At 45.1% G+C, this 20,426-nt stretch overlaps 1 protein-coding gene and 1 long non-coding RNA gene across 2 annotated transcripts in view; one reads left to right on the top strand and one right to left on the bottom strand.

Moving 5' to 3' along the window:
* Positions 1 to 10,464: 10,464 nt before the first annotated feature.
* Positions 10,465 to 17,666, bottom strand: LOC142070169 (uncharacterized). The gene is made up of 3 exons (XR_012666165.1): positions 17,545 to 17,666; positions 13,723 to 13,823; positions 10,465 to 10,534 (listed from the first exon to the last, which is right to left on the bottom strand). It is a non-coding gene; the product is annotated as an uncharacterized LOC142070169 (long non-coding RNA).
* Positions 17,667 to 19,115: 1,449 nt separating this feature from the next.
* ASMTL (acetylserotonin O-methyltransferase like) overlaps positions 19,116 to 20,426 on the top strand; it is a 57,922-nt gene continuing 56,611 nt past the window's right edge. The window contains exon 1 of the mRNA XM_048859645.2: positions 19,116 to 19,309. Coding sequence (XP_048715602.2) covers positions 19,217 to 19,309 — 93 coding nt within the window. The 5' untranslated portion in view covers positions 19,116 to 19,216. The remainder of the gene's footprint in view (positions 19,310 to 20,426) is intronic.

Here is a 20,426-nt window from a genome sequence, read left to right as displayed (position 1 = left end):
CCAACCTTGTGAGTGAAACCACTCAATCCCTAAGCCCCCCGGGTCTGGGCAGTGACTGGTCACTCTTCCTAGGTGAGGGTCACGCAGGTGCACACTACAGGTGCAGATTACATGTCTGACATCCTTCTTGGCAGCAGGACCCTGCTGATCAGCCACCTAAACCCTGGAACCAGTGCCACAGCCCCCCGTCCCCAGTTACTTAGACATGTGCCCCACGAAGTCCACCTAGCTGGGTGATCCCTAGTTTCTCAAGTTACTCTGTTCAAGGACCACATGGTAGGTAAAGTAAGGGACATAGCCTTAGTTTCTTAAACCCACATTTTACTCTTAGACTGCACAAAGCAAAAGATCTAAGCAAAACAACAAACACCTGAATGCAGTCCCCCACCAGACTGATTTAATCTCTGCTCTTGGTCCAAGGTCTGTCCATGTTCTGGCTAGGAAAGACTCCCTTTTCTCCCCTGCAGCAGTGGTCACTCCCTTTGCTTTACTTTTAAAAGCAATTTCTGACACCTTTTCCTGCTTCACTTCTTATGCTAGGCTTTTCCATTCTCCAACCCGCTTCTCTGGGCTGCTGTGCATAAACATTGCTAACAGTTAATGGTTCCGCAAGTAGCCCCCTATTGCTCCTCCAGGGTAGGGCTATTCAAGATAGATGGCACTGTTTCAGCTTCTCAGACATCAGCCTGGTCTACACATACATTTTGCTGGCATAGCTATCTTGGTCAGGTATGTGATTTCTCCCCCACCTCTGACTGATGTAGTACACCAGAAAAAGCCCAACTGTAGATGCAGTCATGCCAGTAAAAAAGTCAATTTGCTAGTATTGCTTACTTTTTCGGGGAACTGGAATTAAAGAATTCTTTATCCAGTATAAGTTAAATCTCCTCTAGGGAGATTTGTTGGTATAGCTTTACTGGCAAATTCTTTCAAGTGTAGCCAATTCTATAATCTGTGTTCTGTCCCAAAATGGAAGTTCTAATTCACAGTGACTGTCACAGCTCCAACTAGTGTTCATAAAACCAAATGGCATTCATAACTGGACACAGACATATTCCCCAAACAGTCAAAGACACCCTTTGATAATTGATGTCAAAAGAGAGACTAAGCATTGTAAGGTTCTCAGACTTGCTGAACAACTTTGTCCAACCTCCCCCTCCCTCCCCCACAAAAAAACCCCCAAACAAAAGTGATGGTAGCCCATGAAGTAATTTTGTGACCATACATTAAATATGATGTCATTTTTATAATGGTCAGGAAAGCAAAGCTTCTGCAACTCTCAGATAATTCAGATTTAATGTCACCCTGCCATAATGAATATGACCACAGAGCTCCCATTTGTTGGACTTGCCACCTCAGAAAGCAGAGATTTGGGTTAATATTTTAAAAAGTCCAAGATGGAGTGGGAAAGGTTCTGAAAGATAATTGGAACACTTTGTGCACATCCACACTGATAAACAATAGGATGTTCTCATACCACAATTATGCTGCAGATACCGGGCCTTCCAGGGGTAACTCTGGATTTATGCCAATGTAACCAAGAGCAGAACATGACCCACACTATACACTTCCATGTATTCACAAAGTGACAAAGTGGATTTTGAACTTCACCTTGCCAAATGCTGCCAAACTCTGCTGCCAAACCTAATTAACAAGTCTTTAAACTATATATCAGTAAATATTTGATGAGTAAATATAGTTCCACTTTGTATTGTGGCTGACATCAGGTGAACAAACACTAAAGCAGACATAATTATTATCAGAGTCCCCTATCTGGTATCCCTCAATGTTGCCAAATTTTGTGATTTTATTTTTTGTGATGTTCAGTGTTTTTCTTAAAGCCCCCAGAATTATGCTACTACCCAAAAATCTTCAACTGTCATTTAAAATTTTTTAGCTCTTCTGGTAGAAGAGAAAACCTTGAAAATGTGAAGGATGAAAAACCAGAAGGCAAAGAAAAAAAACCCAACATTTATTATTTTAAACAATCTCATGATTTTTGAACATTTTTGATTGTCTGCTGTTATCTGTAAGGCCTGTACATTACCATAGCTGGTATTCAAAATGGGACCTTCATGGTCCACAAGCAGTTCTGATAGGTGAGCCAAAGAAATCCGCACTTTGGTTAATCTAATTAAAACTGTCCAAAGTTTGTCTGGCCAGCCATTAGCATTAAGACTGGCTTTCTAAATTTGGGGGAAGAAAATTATACTCTGGTTCAGAAGGAGCTGCTGGCAATTGTGTTCAGTTCTCACATCATAGTTAGAAACAAGCCAATTGTGGTGAAGCAGAGGAACCACCCACCAGCATGGAAGGGGTTAAGAAGAGCCTTTGGGCCCAGCTAGCCCTGCTCCGTTATATCTGCAGCCAGTGTCAGGCCTGGAGGGGAGCTTGGGACTGACTGGTGAAAAGGCAGGAGCCATCTGCCACCCTGCCTGAGGAAAGTATCACAAGCTTGCGGACTGAGGCAGCCACCAGGGATGAAGCACTGTCATCTTGGCTGAAAGAGACAGAGAAAGAGGCCTAGGAGCACCCGGCCTGAGAGGAACTAGGGTGACCGAAACACAGAGACCTTGTGGGGGGGTTCGCACCCCACCAAACTTATGGCTGCCCTGCCTGGAGAAATCTGGGGACCACAGCAGGATACCACCCAGGGTCCATGAGGCGACATTACTAAGAGACAAACCATAAGGACCATAAGGGCCATGCCCCAAACAAAAGGGAAACAGTAGGAAGTAGCCCTGGGCAGTGAATGTAGACTCCCTGCTGTAGACTCAGTACTCAGAGTGAAATAAACAGGGCCTTGAGCTGGGACCATAGGCATAGTTTGACTTCTGTATTTGGAGCGGCAGCTTCAGTCAGGCCAACTGCGTGGGCGGGGGGGGGGCACAAATTCTGTACCTGCCTGACATTTGCAGTTTGGGGGAAGCAATGCCTCCCCTGCCCCGCAAACTATGTCCATGGCTGGGACCTGGTAGAGTGAGAGGGCCTTAAAGATTGAGGCACCTTGATCACAAAAGCAGGGGAAGGAAGCCAGGTACTCCAACCACTAGACCGGTTGGCCCTCCAAGCCCCACATTATGCCACTGAAATTACTTGGTCTCTTAGACCCACTGAAAATCTAAAGTATGATGAGTAAAGCTGGTCCAACAATTCTGAACTTCAAAGTTTTTCAACTAAACGAGGGAATATGGTTTTCACAAAAAGAATTTGTGACAAGTTTTCTCATTTTTGGAGCTGGTTGAAAATGTCAGACTTTGAAGTTTTTCAGTGAAAAAAGGGACACTTCTGGAAGTGCTATCTCTTATTTCAACCATCCCAGTTCCTTTTATACCTACGCCGGCCCCATCTCCCTTGCACTCCAGCCACTCTATCAGCCTCCATTCCTGATTCCCAGCCAACCTCCAGCCAGCACATCATCCCAATTTCTGCTTAAGTGCCTCATTCTGCTGCCGCCTCCCACTAACTGGCCCAGGACTGCAGGACAAGGTCACCAGCCTGCCAGCTTTGCCAGTGTGAGAAGATGCCTGTCCAGTGATGCTAGGAGTTCCACTGTCAACATAAATTTTGCCTCAGTTTTTTTCCTGGCCCCTAAGTGCTGTTGCTGGGCCAGAGATGAGTGAGGAGGTAGGATTCTGTGGTTAGTGGATGTCCTAAGACCAATTGGGAGGCCTGATCAGCCTGGCATTCTCTTCAGCAGGACTATGGAAGGAGAAGAGCAATGCACGTGAGGGAGGTATGAAGGGATCCAAGGTGAAGGGCTGGAACCATGGAGCAGGGCAGACTGTGCAGTGGTCAAGGCAGGGAGCTGTGATCAGCTGAGGGGCTGGACATGGACATTGGAGACTGCCTGGGGCAAAGGAGCTAGCTGGCATTACTTTATCTATTGGCTTCCTTTGCATAAACAGAAAGTTAAACAGTACTGATGAATAATGCAATTTGTCTATATTTTCACCTTGAATACCAGTGTGCATGGGATTTTGTGGGGAGATAAATGTATCTAAAGTTTTCAAGGGCAAAACCAAGCCATTTGTATATTAGAGGGATACAGAAATAAAATGTTAGACAGCAGGTGACATATTTTTTTAAAAAGAATTTTTTAACTCCTTCATATGGATAAGATACTGAACAGATTTACTACTAACTTAGAAGACTGTTTTCAGAGTAACAGCCGTGTTAGTCTGTATTCGCAAAAAGAAAAGGAGTACTTGTAGCACCTTAGAGACTAACCAATTTATTTGAGCATGAGCTTTCGTGAGCTACAGCTCACTTCATCAGATGTATACCGTGGAAACTGCAGCAGACTTTATATACACACAGAGATCATGAAACAATACCTCCTCCCACCCCACTGTCCTGCTGGTAATAGCTTATCTAAAGTGATCATCAGGTGGGCCATTTCCAGCACAAATCCAGGTTTTCTCACCCTCCACCCCCCCACACAAATTCACTCTCCTGCTGGTGCTAGCCCATCCAAAGTGACAACTCTTTCCATAATCAAGTCGGGCTATTTCCTGCATAAATCCAGGTTTTCTCACATCCCCCCCCACCCCCATACACACACAAACTCACTCTCCTGCTGGTAATAGCTCATCTAAACTGACCACTCTCCAAGTTTAAATCCAAGTTAAACCAGAACATCTGGGGGGGGGAGGTAGGAAAAAACAAGAGGAAACAGGCTACCTTGCATAATGACTTAGCCACTCCCAGTCTCTATTTAAGCCTAAATTAATAGTATCCAATTTGCAAATGAATTCCAATTCAGCAGTTTCTCGCTGGAGTCTGGATTTGAAGTTTTTTTGTTTTAAGATAGCGACCTTCATGTCTGTGATTGCGTGACCAGAGAGATTGAAGTGTTCTCCGACTGGTTTATGAATGTTATAATTCTTGACATCTGATTTGTGTCCATTTATTCTTTTACGTAGAGACTGTCCAGTTTGACCAATGTACATGGCAGAGGGGCATTGCTGGCACATGATGGCATATATCACATTGGTGGATGTGCAGGTGAACGAGCCTCTGATAGTGTGGCTGATGTTATTAGGCCCTGTGATGGTGTCCCCTGAATAGATATGTGGGCACAATTGGCAACGGGCTTTGTTGCAAGGATAAGTTCCTGGGTTAGTGGTTCTGTTGTGTGGTATGTGGTTGTTGGTGAGTATTTGATTGATTGATAGAGCCAGAAGAGTTCCCAGAAGTTACCTACTACAGGACAGGCCTAACAAAGAAAATAACAGAACGCCACTAGCGGTCACCTTCAGCCCCCAACTAAAACCCCTCCAACGCATTATAAAGGATCTACAACCTATCCTAAAGGATGACCCAACACTCTCACAAGTCTTGGGAGACAGGCCAGTCCTTGCCTACAGACAGCCCCGCAACCTGAAGCAAATACTCACCAACAACCACATACCACACAACAGAACCACTAACCCAGGAACTTATCCTTGCAACAAAGCCCGTTGCCAATTGTGCCCACATATCTATTCAGGGGACACCATCACAGGGCCTAATAACATCAGCCACACTATCAGAGGCTCGTTCACCTGCACATCCACCAATGTGATATATGCCATCATGTGCCAGCAATGCCCCTCTGCCATGTACATTGGTCAAACTGGACCGTCTCTACGTAAAAGAATAAATGGACACAAATCAGATGTCAAGAATTATAACATTCATAAACCAGTCGGAGAACACTTCAATCTCTCTGGTCACGCAATCACAGACATGAAGGTCGCTATCTTAAAACAAAAAAACTTCAAATCCAGACTCCAGCGAGAAACTGCTGAATTGGAATTCATTTGCAAATTGGATACTATTAATTTAGGCTTAAATAGAGACTGGGAGTGGCTAAGTCATTATGCAAGGTAGCCTGTTTCCTCTTGTTTTTTCCTACCCCCCCCCCCCCCAGATGTTCTGGTTTAACTTGGATTTAAACTTGGAGAGTGGTCAGTTTAGATGAGCTATTACCAGCAGGAGAGTGAGTTTGTGTGTGTATGGGGGTGGGGGGGATGTGAGAAAACCTGGATTTATGCAGGAAATAGCCCGACTTGATTATGTAAAGAGTTGTCACTTTGGATGGGCTAGCACCAGCAGGAGAGTGAATTTGTGTGGGGGGGTGGAGGGTGAGAAAACCTGGATTTGTGCTGGAAATGGCCCACCTGATGATCACTTTAGATAAGCTATTACCAGCAGGACAGTGGGGTGGGAGGAGGTATTGTTTCATGATCTCTGTGTGTATATAAAGTCTGCTGCAGTTTCCACGGTATACATCTGATGAAGTGAGCTGTAGCTCACGAAAGCTCATGCTCAAATAAATTGGTTAGTCTCTAAGGTGCTACAAGTACTCCTTTTCTTTTTAGAAGACTGTCTGTGCACTAAGAGTACGTAGTGTACATTTTGTTTTTAATCTTCATATCTAACAAAGGGATTTAGCCCTTGATATGGGACTACTCAGATACTTAAAGTTATGCACATGCTTAAGTGCTTTGCTTGATTATGTCCTTAATCCTTGTTACAGCTACAAATCTCAACACAGCCTAAATATGAAGCTATTAACTATGCCCCTTTATGTCCTTCATCCTGCAAACACTTACATACATGCTTAACTTCTCATATGTTTAAAGTCAAGCATGTGTATAAATGTTTGCAAGAATGGGGCCTTAAACTTTAAAGAGAAATGAACAAGAAATTATAGTTATGCCACGATTGTTACTTGAAAGCTAAGCCGCTTCGGGGATATAGAGAAAAATGAAGTAATTGACTGCCATCTTGTGGCTAACTGAATGAGTAGATATTTAGAAAAAACAAAAGAACATATTGGTGGTATGCATAAGTGTAGGAAACTATTGAGTTAGGGCTAATAATTAATTTTACATTAGTGTTAATATTTTGCCTGAACTGACAAACGTTTCGTCACCAATATCCTTTGCAGAAGACCTTTACTGGAGTTACACTATTTTTCTTCCTATGACCATCACAGCGTGCAAGGTAAAAGTCTTTGAGGAACTTGAGGAAGTCTTTTAAAATTTAAATAACTTCTTTGTTTCACAAAATACCGAATCTAGACTGTTTTATGGACTAATTGCTGTGCAAATTTTAAGTTTAAACAATGTTTGTTTCATTGGTTATACAGACAATAATTTGATTTTGCCAAATTATTAATTTAATTTGTTTCTGAGTAGGAGCTGTATTTTTTCCTCATAGTTCATGGTTTTCATTCTGGAAAACACAAAGTTACATTTATAACAATTAATCTGATAAGAAGAAAAGAAAAAATCTGAGTCATTTTGTTTTAAGGTTTACACTATTTTAGTGACTAATGCTGGAATCCTTTGTCCTTGAAGACTAGAAAGATGAGTCACTAAAACAAGAAATATATTTAAAAACATTGGGCTAGTTTCAGCTCTTAGTTTTACCTGTGTAAAGCTATTAACTTTAGTGTGGTTGCAGAGGTCTAACTGAGAAAACAGAATTTGGCCTATTTTCCTGATGTCTGCAGAATTAAAGGCTTGTTGATGGTTTGGTTTGGTTTTTGGTTTGGGGTTTTTTTCTTTACAGAAATCAGTGTAACTCTGCAAGTACAGTTAAAGTATTGCAACATTTGTGGTTACAAATGTCACAAACAAACTGCTTTGTAGTTTCATGAAAAAAATACCTCCAGCACTTAAAAAAAGATATTTGTAACATACTTTCTCCATTGTTCATAGTCGACATTCTCAGGCACACTGCAAAATGACCATCTGAAGCCCTCCTGAGTACATTTTATAACATTAACAGGACAAACAAGAAAAAAAGTATAGATCTGTTAGCTTAGCTGCCACTCACCAATGCTATTTTCTCCTTACATTACTATATTTCTATGGCTAACCAGAATATTAACTGGATCTTCAGATAAAATGTATTTGGTCTGTCTCGCAAAAGACCCATAACATGATTGAAACCCTGTCAGAATTAGCATGAGCGTGAGGGTTTATCTTCATTGCAGAGTTAACTGAAGTTACTGTTAACTTAAATGTTGTAGTCTAGCTTGAGTGAGAGCAGTCACACTGCAAAGTATGTAAACTATTGGATTAGCAGCACAGAGCAGCGTTAGCATCTCCACTGCAATACTAGCCCGAATATCAGCATCCTGCAAGCTTTAACCCATACAAATGCTAGAGATTTTGTGTGTGCGCAGCCCTCAGGTTGGGGCAACACTTGAGTTATTATATAATTCAAGCTATCAATGGAGTGAAGACAAGTCCTGAAGGTGACTATCAAACAGATGTTGGAAGACTTGGGAGAAAAAATACAGGGGTGGGGGGAATACAGATATATTTACACAAAGAACAATTTGGAGGAATTTCCAAATAGGGGAACTAAAACATTCCCACCAATAGGGATGAAAGTAGTGGAAACTAACTCTTTAAGGCGAAATGTCTGTCACAGAGAAGTGGGAGAGAGTTGAGATAATATTTCTCCTTCCTGCCAACCCATCAGCAGCCTTGTGCACACAATATGCAGTTGAGCTTCCCTGTCAGTTTGGGAGGAGTGGATTGGTGGGGCGGGAGGGCAGAGAAAGAGGTGGTAGAGCTGAGGTAGAGTCCCTCACCGTAACCTCTCAGCCCCTGGAAATCTGGGGGAATTTTCCCTAAGTAAGTTAATGTTGACAGTATTGCCCCAGAAAGAAAACACAACACGCTGTCAACTTGTGGAACTTGTTGCCAGGGGATATTGTGAAGGCCAAAACTATAACTGGGTTAAAAAAATTAAATAAGTTCATGGAGGATAGGTCCATCAATGGCTATTAGCCAAGATGGTCAGGGATGCAACCCACCCCATTCTCTGGATGTCCATAACCCACAGAGTACCAGAAGCTGGGACTGGATGACAGGGGATGGATCATTTGATAATTGCCCTATTCTGTTCATTCCCTCAGAAGACAGGATACTGGGCTAAATGGACCTTTGGTCTGACCCAGGATGGCCATTCTTATGTTATGTTCTAATATCATTGAGATAATGTGCTAGCCAAGGCAAGTCAGGCTTCCTAGCTACTTCCCACTCCAAGAAAGTGCTCACAAGCCTTGAAAGCTATAAAGGACTGTGATGGGGCAGCTACCCCACACTGGCTGGCAAAGGGTTAATAGCAGCCCTTGGAATGGCTGTGCAGAACCCAGCCAACCAGAGGAAGGCTTAGAAGCAGCCAATCAGGGCCAGGCTGGGTCCTATAAGAAGGGCTGCTAGGCAGAGAGGAGTTTAGTCTTTCCCTGGAGCTTGAGGGAGATGTATTGGCTGCTTGTAGAGAGAAATACCTGGGACAGAGCAGTTTTGGGCAGGTCAGGGGAGATAGCGGAGCTCCAGCCTGGCTGGCTCCCAGACTGTGGCCTTGATAAAGGGGCTGAGTAGGGGTACTGGGGCTACGGGGAAGTGGCCCAGGGAAAGTAGGTAGCAGCAGAGGGGAAGGAGAGGCAGTGAGTGACTGTCAGCTATAGGGTCACTGGGTTGGGGCCAGAGTAGCAGGTGGGCCTTGACCCCCACCTTTGCCCCACTGGCTGCCAAGGGAAGTGGCCAGCCAAAGAATTGCAGTTTTCCCCTGAGCGAGGGCTGGACTAGGGGCTGCAGTTTGCCACTGTGGTGAGATGCTGGGAGAAGGACTGCCGATCCCCCTGGAAGGGGGAAAACAATTGAGTTGGGGCACAGCCAGTGGGCTGTGTCCTGAAGAGGATGCTGTGGTCCAGGAGCGACATGGGTCCCCACAGACAGTGGAGATGTTGGAGAAGCAGTGATGGAGAGTGAGACACCACAAGAGGAGGGCACCCTGCTGATGGAGAGAGCTAATTCCCAGAGCAGCCAGTAGGAGGTGCCATGGTGGTGAGCACAACCTATTACAAGGACACTGAATGACTCTCTCACACATAGAGCATTCCCCCTGGACATTCACCAGGTGGTTGTGTTTGGGACCCGTATCACCAGGCTCCTGTGCGCTCTTGAAGCTTCTTGAGCCTGAACAGAGTCCAGGCACTGCCCCGGCTAGGGTCTCTAGGCATCTCTCAGGGTGCAGATCCTCTGTCTAGCACCTACTGAGACCCAGTAGTTCAACTGCCCAGGCCCTGTGATTAGTGCTGACTCCTCCAGACTCCTCAGAAGTTTAAGCACAACACTGGCAAATCTTCACCCTTGTTGGTACCCTGGGTTTACACCTTACTACTTCAGGGGAATGTGACAGTGCAAGCCAGAAGATGCAAAGTCAGACTTTGCACAGGATTCTAAAACAATTACTCTTTACATTAACTAGCACAAGAAATACAGGGAGCTAGACCTGCAGTTCTCAGCCGGGGGTCGGCAGCCCGCTGGGGGGCTGTGATCAGGTTTCAGGGGGTCCACCAAAATAAACCAGAGAGAAGGGCTGGTGTTAGACTCGCTGAAGCTGAACCCCTGGGCTGAAGCTGACCCATGATGAACACTGACCATGACATACACGTATGCTTGTTGAAGATACCCTCCATGTCTTCACAGAATTGTTGACCAGCACCAGCAAAAGTTTCTCACTAAGTAAAACAAAAATAATATTCAGTTTTCTATTTTTGTACCTATATATCCCTTTCTTTTTTATATTATATATATATATATATATGTGTGTGCTTAACTGAATAACTATCCATTTAATACAGCTTTTAATCTATTGGATATAAAGAAAAACAGTTGTTGTGTCACAGGTTGGTAATGAAGTTATTATATGTTGGGGGAGGCCTCAGAAAGAAAAAATTGAGAACCCCTGATCTAGACCAAATAAACACACCTGTACATATTTTTCTGCCTCAGTTTCCTCATAGCTCTTAAGCATTCTTTGGGCTTAGGGTAGAGACCTTTGAGGAGTCTGGGCACCCCCTCTGTCTGTGGCTCTCGTCCGAACCATAAAAAGAAAAGGAGTACTTGTGGCACCTTAGAGACTAACCAATTTATTTGAGCATAAGCTTTTGTGAGCTACAGCTCACTTCATCAGATGCATAAAGTGGAAAATGCAGTGAGGATGTTTTATACATACAGACCATGAAAAAATGGGTGTTTATCACTTCAAAAGCTTTTCTCTTGCCCCCCACCCCACTCTCCTGCTGGTAATAGCTTATCTAAAGTGATCACTCTCCTTACAATGTGTATGATAATCAAGGTGGGCCATTTCCAGCACAAATCCAGAGTTTAACAAGAACATCTGAGGAACAGTGGGCAGGGAGGGGTAGGAAAAAACAAGGGGAAATAGGCTTGAATAGAGACTGGGAATGGTTAAGTCATTATGCAAGGTAACCTAAGTTAATTGTATCCAATTTGCAAAGCCACAAGTACTCCTTTTCTCTTTGCGAATACAGACTAACATGGCTGCTACTCTGAAACCTCTGAATCATACACTCTCACTCTGACCTCTGCAATCAGTGCCCTTCCACTCTCCTGCCCAAGCTTTCTCTAACTCAGGGGCTGGCAACCTATGGCACACGTGCCAAAGACTGCATGCAAGCCCATTTTTAATGGCATGCTACTGCCTCCCGGGGTAGCAGCAGCGTGCCATTAAAAATCCTGCCCTGCCTAGCCCGGCCCGCTCTTCTCCGCCCTTCTCCCCCCTCCCATGGGGGCAAGGGGCAGGTGGCAGAAGCTTGGTTCTGCTGGCTTCCCTGACTCGTCCCGCAGTGTGCTGGGTTCCTGCTTCTCCTCCTCTCCATCCGTCCCTCCCTAGCACCGATCAGCTGATGGCCCTTGCCAGGGGGCGGGGGAGGAGCAGGGTCAGCGTGCTTGCTGCTCCCGGTGGAGGCAGAAGTGGGGGCAGGGCCTTGGAGAAGGGGGGGGTGGGGTAGAAGCAGGGCATACCCCCTGCTGTGAGCACCCCATGGACCCCCCCCACACACACCCTGCCCTGAGCCCTATACCCCCCTCAAACACACACCCAGCCCTCTGCTTGACTCTTTCACACACACACCCCCAAACCCCAGTCCTGACTTTGGCACCCCCACATATACCCAGGTCCCCCACACCCCATGCCCCGACTCTTGCACCCCCCACATCCTGACTCTTGCATCTCCCCCCCCCTCACCAAATGGGAGCTCCTGCACCACCCACCCCACATTCCTACCTGCACCCCTCCCACCAAATGGGAGCTGCCCAGGTAAGCTCTCCATACCCAAACCTCCTGCCCCAACCCTGAGCCTCCTCCCTCATTCTAGCTCCTGGCCAGACCCTACACCCCAACCCCGGGCCTGCTTCTTCACCCCTCAGTTCAGTGCAGAGAGAGAGGAAGATAATGGGCCAGAACCAGGGAGAAGGTAGGTACCCACTGTATGTGGGCAGGGCTCGGACCCCAGACTGGCAGTGGGCTGAGCGGGTCCAGCAGCTGGGATCCCAGCTAGCAGGAGCCGGCAGATGGAACCCCTGAGAGGCAGTGGGCTGAGCCACTCAGCCCACTGCCAGTCTGGGATCCCAGTCACCGGCCTCACTCAGCCCACTGCCGGTCTGGGGTCCCGGCCACCGGCCCCGCACAGCCTGCTGCTGGCCTAGATGAACGGAACCCCAGACCAGCAGTGGGCTGAGCAGGCCGGCGGCATAAGATCAACATTTTAATTTAATTTTTAAATGAAGGTTCTTAAACATTTTGAAAACCTTGTTGTATTGTCAAGAATCAGGGCTCTTCGTGCCTAGTGCCTAAGGTGCCCTCTCCAGTCTAGTCTCTATTCTAGCAAATAGAAGCTTGCAGGTTTCTAAGCCAGGCTCAACTAGGTAACTAAGTAGGAGACTAGGTAGGAGACAGTGCAGAGGGGCCTCCTGAGAGAGAGACATACCAAGTGAGCCTGGCTTAGAAACCTGCAAGCTTCTATTTGCTAGAATAGAGACTAGACTGGAGAGGGCACCTTAGGCACGAAGAGCCCTGATTCTTGACAATACAACAATGGTTATATAATATATAGACTTTTATAGGGAAAGATCTTCTAAAAACATTAAAATGCATTACCGTCATGTGAAACTTTTAAATTAAACTGAATAAATGACTCGGCACACCACTTCTGAAAGGTTGCCAACCCCCGCTCTAACTCTTTGCAGGCTGAGTGCTACATGGGGGAGAAGAAGAACCAACCCCATTGCTCACAGCAGGGTAGGTGAGAGGTGGGAACAGAGCCACCCTGAGATGCTGCACTCTTTAGCTCCTTCCTCTCCTTTCCCCTCCTGTGAGAACGGCTTCAGGCTGCTGAGGGAAGGGAGACAGCTTTCTGTAACTCTAATTGGTTGCTCTGCCCCTGGAGGTGGGCAAGTGGGGCAGGTAACGAAGAGGGGATTTCCCCCCAAGTAGCACTCAAATTCACTAGTGGACCGGATGTTATTGTGTCACAGTGAGGCTGGCTCCAGCCACAGCCAAAATCCTGTCACTTGCAAAAAAATCAGGAGAGTTGGCAACATTGGCCCCATCAAGATTTCATGACCCCGTTAGCCCTGTGCCATCATTCCTTGGAGGTAAAAGAACAACAGAGAAGGCAGCGAGCCCCTCATTCAAAATGGAGTCTGCAGTCTGACACAGATACACATAAAGAGTCCCCCAATGTCAAACAGAATTCAGAAGTTGTACACAGACAGATCTCCCCCAAATTATTGCTGTGAAGGAGATTGAACAGCCAATGCCCATGGCCGTGTCAAGATAAAATTTGCCTTCAAAAGCAAACCCAATGCTTAAAAGATCCTTAAAAGAGATTGACTATATTACCTTTTGTGAACAGATCTATTCTGGTGCACAACCTCAGCAGTTCAGCTGCATGGTTAAATGACTTTAGAGCAGACCGTATCAGACCATTCACAGAGAGTCACCTTTGGGATAAGAAAGGTAATAGATTAAGCACTATTCACCCAGAGCCTTTGGGGAGTACTGTTCTGAGCAGGGAAATCCAAGAAGAAAGGGCCTACAACTCTTCAGGCTGTAAGATCATACGCAATGATTTCCTTGGCTTTTTGGGAAACAGATTGTAGGCTATGAAAGGAATGATTGGCCCATCCATTGCAGTATGGGATTCTGAACCCTGTTTTTGAAACTTACCATAGGTCAAAAAATTCCAAATATGGGTGCCTAAAATTAGGCTCTCACATCCAGACCCTCAAGCTATTTAAGCACCTAACTCTCATTGGTCTCAATGGGAGTTAAGCCCCTAAATGCCTTTGAGGAGCTAGACCCTAAATCCATATTTAGGTACCTATTTATGGCCCCCATTCCCAAAGTATCTAAGCATTTCACAGTCTCTACTGTAGGGAAGTGGTATTGTGCTCATTGTACAGATGGGGAATTCACACACAGAGACTGAGACTTGTCCAAGATCACACAGGAAATCTGTTGCAGAGTCAAAGGTTAACACCCTAATTATTTGACCATCCTTCCTCTCGGGGGCTTCTCCCCTAAGCGTGGAATGACTTTCAAATGTACTAACTTTAGGCACCCATCTATGACCACATTTCTATATATACACGTGATACCGCCATACATGTGATCAACTGCAGCAACTAGGTAGGAGACAGTGCAGAGGGGCCTCCTGAGAGAGACACATACCAAGTGAGCCTGGCTTAGAAACCTGCAAGCTTCTATTTGCTAGAATAGAGACTAGACTGGAGAGGGCACCTTAGGCACTAGGCACGAAGAGCCCTGATTCTTGATGGAATCCCACATGGACTCAAACAACCACCACTATTTTTCACCTTGAACTGTCACTGTTTAAATCTTTGTACCACTGTATTTGCAATCTTTCCCTTTCCTGCCAGCCCTAGTAAACTACCCTTTCCCTTAGCCCTGTATCTGAGTGGTTATGGGACCCACCAGGGCTGGATCCTACAACAAGGCCTAACTGCCAAAGCATCTACTGTGCTTGCCTGCAGGTGATGATACACCTGGCACACTACTGGTATCTTAGGGGTTTGGTGTTCTCTAGCACAAAGCAGTATAATAATCCCAAGAGAAATGGGAGCTGCCGCTTTGAGAATGCAGTAGGGTGAGCTCTTAAAAGAAGCTCTTACCAGGCAAACATTTGGATTCCCAGAATAAACAAAGTTCTCATTGCAAAGCTGAGTCTTGTGGTTAACAGTGTAACACATACAGTAGAACCTCAGAGTTACAAACACCTCAGGAATGGAAGCTGTTCGCAACTCTGAAATGTGTGTAACTCTGAACAAAATGTTATGTTCTTTCAAAAGTTTACAGCTGAACATTGACTTAATACAGCTTTGAAACTTTACTATGCAGAAGAAAAATGCTGTTTTTAACCATTTTAATTTAAATGAAACAAGCACAGAAACTGTTTCCTTATCTTGTCAAATCTTTTTTGTAAATTTTCCATTTATTTTTTTAGTAGTTTACATTTAACACAGTACTGTAGTGTAGTTGCCTTTTGTTGTTCTCTGCTGTTGCCTGATTACATACTTCTGGATCCAAATGAAGCGTGTGGTTGATCATCAGTTTGTAACTCGGGTGTTCGTAACTCTGAGGTTCTACGGTATCTCCCCTTGTAGCACCTCCCTTGGCATCCTGCCATCTCTGTGTAGTGGAACTGCATAGTTCTCCTGATAAGGAAGTTTCAGTGTTTGCAGAGACACTGTACCCAAGTAAAGTAAATCCAGTAAATCTAAGTCAATGAGGTTACTCTGAATTTACACAGGTGGAAATGAGTGTAGAATTTGGCCCTTAAAACATTCTCTGATATTTCACAGTTACCACAATGATAAGCATTGTGTAAGAACACAGACAAAAAGGAAGAGATATAAAACTGCAATACCAATCTTACAGTATAGCAAAAGCCTTTACAATTCAGAACTTTCCATTCATCTCTAATTCTTACCTTGCTTTTTCCAAAATACAGTAGGTATTTGAAAAAGTTGACAGTTTCACAACTAACCTTGGATGAGCTAATCTTTGACCAGCATATCTAGAGTAGGCAGCCACGTTTCCAATAACTACTGCTGTCAATGTTCTTCATCTCAGTCAATTCACTAGAATCTCACACACTTATACCTTTTGATTTCTGAAAATCTGCAACTGAGTGTTTTTTTAATGGTTACCTGTCAATAATAAATTTTCAGAAATCAAAAATGTAAGTGTGAGACTCATCTACTTCTCATCTCTGTGTTAGCTTATGTGACATCGCTTAGCTTGTTCTCATAGGGATATTTGAACTTTGCCACATATACACAATCATAAGTAACTATGGAGTCAGGTTGATTAGCAGTAGGGAGGAAAAGTCTTTCAAACTTTTGATTAATACAAGCACTATTTAAACAACTCCACACTCTACAGCAGCACAGCACCGAAATACAATATCATATCCTGAAATCATATGGGGTATTGTGTGAAATAATGACTTTGGATCTGTAATTATTATGGTCCAAATCCCAAGAAGAACTGATTATTTGAATTCCATTAATTTCAATGGGGAGTTGCAGCAGCTCAGCAGATGCTATGCACTTATTAGGATTTGGTCTGATATTAATACTTATGGGCATGGGGATAGGGATAGAGTACTCTTTCAAAAGTATCTTGGTAGCAGCCTTGACAGGGCTCTTATCAGGTATAATTCTTTCATGTGATACCATTACAACTGCAAATTAAAAAACATTGTGCATTCTATTTCTGCAACACCTCTTTCAAGTATTATTATTATTTTATTTGGAGGTGTGGGAAGAGGTGTCACACTCTACAATCCTGAAGTAGCAGCCGTGGTTTTGGACCCAAAACTCATGGCTCTTACAAGATCTGTGTGGATTTCAGGAGATCTGTGGCAGACACAGCACCTACGGCCTTCTTCCCCACATTTCTCAGACCTTCTCCAGTCCTTTGGCTTTATAGTTCCCATGGAACTGCCAGGGTCTCTTCCCAAAGCTAATACTCCCTAAATGCTTTTCTGTGGGGTAAGTTTGACAGAGCGAAAGGAGAATCCATTGCTTTTAGTAATGTAGGTCTAGGATAACAATTGAAGTGAGTCTGGGCATTTTCTTTCCTTTTTTAATTCAGTACAAGTTCCTTAGAGTTTTTTCTTTTAATTGCTGTTTTTATTTTAAGGTTTGAGCTAAAGCAGCTTTAAAGTCAAACACTAATCTTTCTAACTACAGTCATTTATCCTTTCTCAAACACAAGTCACTCATTGCTGTCATGAAAAGAAATCTCCCATTCCCATATTATTTTGTTCTGATGTTTAGAATTGCATTACCCACTGATATGATCCTTAGCCCAGGAATACTGAGACACTGCTCTTGGTTATGAAACCCTTTCATAGTTACAGTACAAACTGATATTCTAATTTACTGCCTGGAGGGTGTATGAATTTTTTAAATAAAAGTGGAATATTTAACCCTATGACTCTTAATAAGCCCATTAAGAAAAGGACACAGCATCGCTGCTTGAAAGTTATTGAGGATGAATCTGAACTTCAGTGCAAAACTTTCACCTACCTATAAGGCCTGATTGTGACTCCTCTGTTCCCACTGGTGAGAAACTGGTCAGACTAAATGATGATAATAAACCTTTCTGACTTCAAAAATCTGTGAAAGTACTCACATGGACAGTTCCATTCACTTTGGTGAGACTAATTGTATGAGGAATTGCTCATCAACAGGAGTGAAGAGCTCAAAATTTGGCCCTTAAGACAGATGAGGGGCTGCGATATCTGGACTCCATCATTTACAGCTGTTTCAGTCTCACTTCTAGAAAACAAGTGATGCATATTTTATGGTTGCAGAAATTTTATCTTTTGTCTGAATTTCCTATAATTGTTGCCAAATGAAAATTCTACCACTTTTGTACTGATGCTTATTTTGAAAGCTATTTCCCTGCTTATTTATGCATACCTACAAGTGGTCTTCATTTGCAATTTTGATTAGTTTCCACCTGCATAAACCCTTTAATGATTTTCTATGATTATTTGTAACTGAGTTGGCATAAGGACAGATAATGAAAATATTAATCAGTTCCATGTCTAGAAATGTCTTGCAAATGTATGTTTAGGGTTTTTATTTTGAAAAAAATATATATATATATAGGGTGTGCAAACCCTCACATTCAGCATCATATGACATAAGAGTCAAGGATGAAGATAAAAAGAAAAGGAGTACTTGTGGCACCTTAGAGACTAACACATTTATCTGAGCACAAGCTTTCATGAGCTACAGCTCACTTCATGAAGATATTATCTAAAGATGTTAAATTCTACACCTTCTAAAGTACCCAAACACTGGAAATAAGTTGGGAAATGAAGAGTTAAAGATCAAACTAGTCCCTTACTGCCATGTATCTTGATCACCCCATGGGCCTCAGAGCAGGCTGATACTTAAGTGCTACAGCAGCTTTTTTAGTAAAGACACTCCTATGTGAACAGGACAGGAGAGCTTCTCCCATCAGTGTAGTTAAGCCACCTTCCTTTTCAGGGTTGAGCAACATAGTTTTACTGAAGTGTGTAGTGTAGACCAGCTCAAAGGAAAACGTCCTGCAGACATTGCAGTATTGCTAACTCACAGTTTCATCAAAAGTCTCATGTGATTTGGCATTTTTCTGCAAGCCTCAGCAGCTGGAATCAAGAGTTTGCAGGTGAAGGTCAGCATTCATTAATAAATAAATAAATAATAATAAATAAAATCTAGCCCTTGTGGTGTCAGAGAAAAGGCTGAAAATGCAAGGTGAGTGTACCCTAAGGGCTCCGAAACCAGAAAGCGACCCTGTATGTATTTTCCTTTTAATCGCACACGTTTTAAACCAGGCTCTTGATTTTGGGGCCTGAATAACGATTTTTAAGCACCTGAGGTTCCCAATACTGCAGGTGGAAGTTGAAAACTGCAGGACTGACGCCCCTGGACTAAATCCGCCCCCGTATCCAACTTTCCAGCCGTCTGTCTCTCCATTCCCGCCAGCTACCTGGCAGGAACATTTTGTGTAGCTAAGTGTCTGTCTGTCCGTCCGTCCCATTTCGAACGTGCCCAGCTCGCCAGGCCCGCTTCCCCCTGGGCCCCGCCAGGAGCGTCAGCAGAGCACGCGGCTCCCGCCCAGTGCAGAGCGCCGGGCCCGCCTTCCCGGGCCGGGGGCGGGTCCCACCGCCCCGCTCCTCCCTGCTCGCCGCGCCGTATAAACGCGCCGCTCCTCGCTCTCCCCCCCCCCCGCCCCGCCCCGGCGCTGCGGGTTTCCTGGCGCTGCTGAGCCTCGGGGCCGTGCGGGGGAGATCCCGGGCCTCGCCGCAGCCATGGCGCTGAACCCGGTGATCGGGAAGCTGGTCAGCAAGAGGGTGGTGCTGGCCAGCGCCTCCCCCCGGCGGCAGGAGATCCTCGCCAACGTGGTGAGTCCGGGGCAGCGCCGCCCGGGCCCCCTGCCGCTAGCGGGCGATGGAGGGGCGAGGTCACTGGGGGTAGGTCTACGCGGCAAAGTCCGCACGGCGCTCAGACACCGGCGCTGGCGCCGGGCAGGGGCTGTTTCATTGCCTGGGGCTGCACCCGGGGAGGTGGGAGGGTGCTAGAGCTGAAGTCTACACAGCAGTTGACCAGCCCCAGTCAGCTGGCCCCGTCGGCCAGCCCCGGTTGTCTAATTGCGGTGGAGACGTACACTTCCCAATGCTCGAGCCCCCCTCGCCCCCCATCGCTCCCTGGAAATGCCCCTGCAGCAGCTGGACTCTCTGGGCACAGACAGGAGAGTGGTTTAACAGTCTGCCAAGGGGCCGTTATTCCCCCCCTTCCCTGTTGTTGACGTCTTGACATTTTTAAAGTTGAAAGACATGTGTTTGTGGGCTTATGTGACCAGAAGAACAATATTTTTAAAGGTTTCAGAGTAGCAGCCGTGTTAGTCTGTATTCGCAAAAAGAAAGGGAGTACTTGTGGCACCTTAGAGACTAACCAATTTATTTGAGCATGAGCTTTTGTGAGCACCAGTTTATTTGAGCGTAGCTCACGAAAGCTTATGCTCAAATAAATTGGCTAGTCTCTAAGGTGCCACAAGTCCTCCTTTTCTTTTTGCGAATATTTTTAAATAAATTGCACTTGAGCAGAGTCTTGGGGTGGGAGGTGGGTTATGCAGCTGGGAAGTAGCCTGCTGGTGTGGCTGGGGCAAGGAAGCTGAACAAAATGAAGTTCTTAGGAACATGCCATTGGGTGACGCCAATTCCCAGATATAGGATGTGAAACTTGTTAGGTCAAGCTATGAGGTGGTCTCAATACATGCAACAAAGGGCAGAGGGGGAGGGATGTTTGCGGTAGGGAATGCAGCTAAAATAGTAACATGCAGAGGTAAAAGTAAGCTGGTCCAGTCCGGTTCAGTGTACCGGCAAAAGCCAGTATGCCGTGCTGGACCAGATCAGCTTCCCCAGGCTGGTGCTCTAAAGGGCTGCTGCGGGGAGCCCCGGGCCCTTTAAAGCACCATCCGAGCCCCGCCGCAAGAGCTCCCGGGGTAGCAGCAGTAGGGCT

Source organism: Caretta caretta, chromosome 1, assembly GCF_965140235.1.
Source record: "Caretta caretta isolate rCarCar2 chromosome 1, rCarCar1.hap1, whole genome shotgun sequence".
Classification (NCBI taxonomy): Eukaryota; Metazoa; Chordata; order Testudines; family Cheloniidae; genus Caretta; species Caretta caretta.
This window is presented reverse-complemented; position numbering and strand designations above follow the sequence as displayed.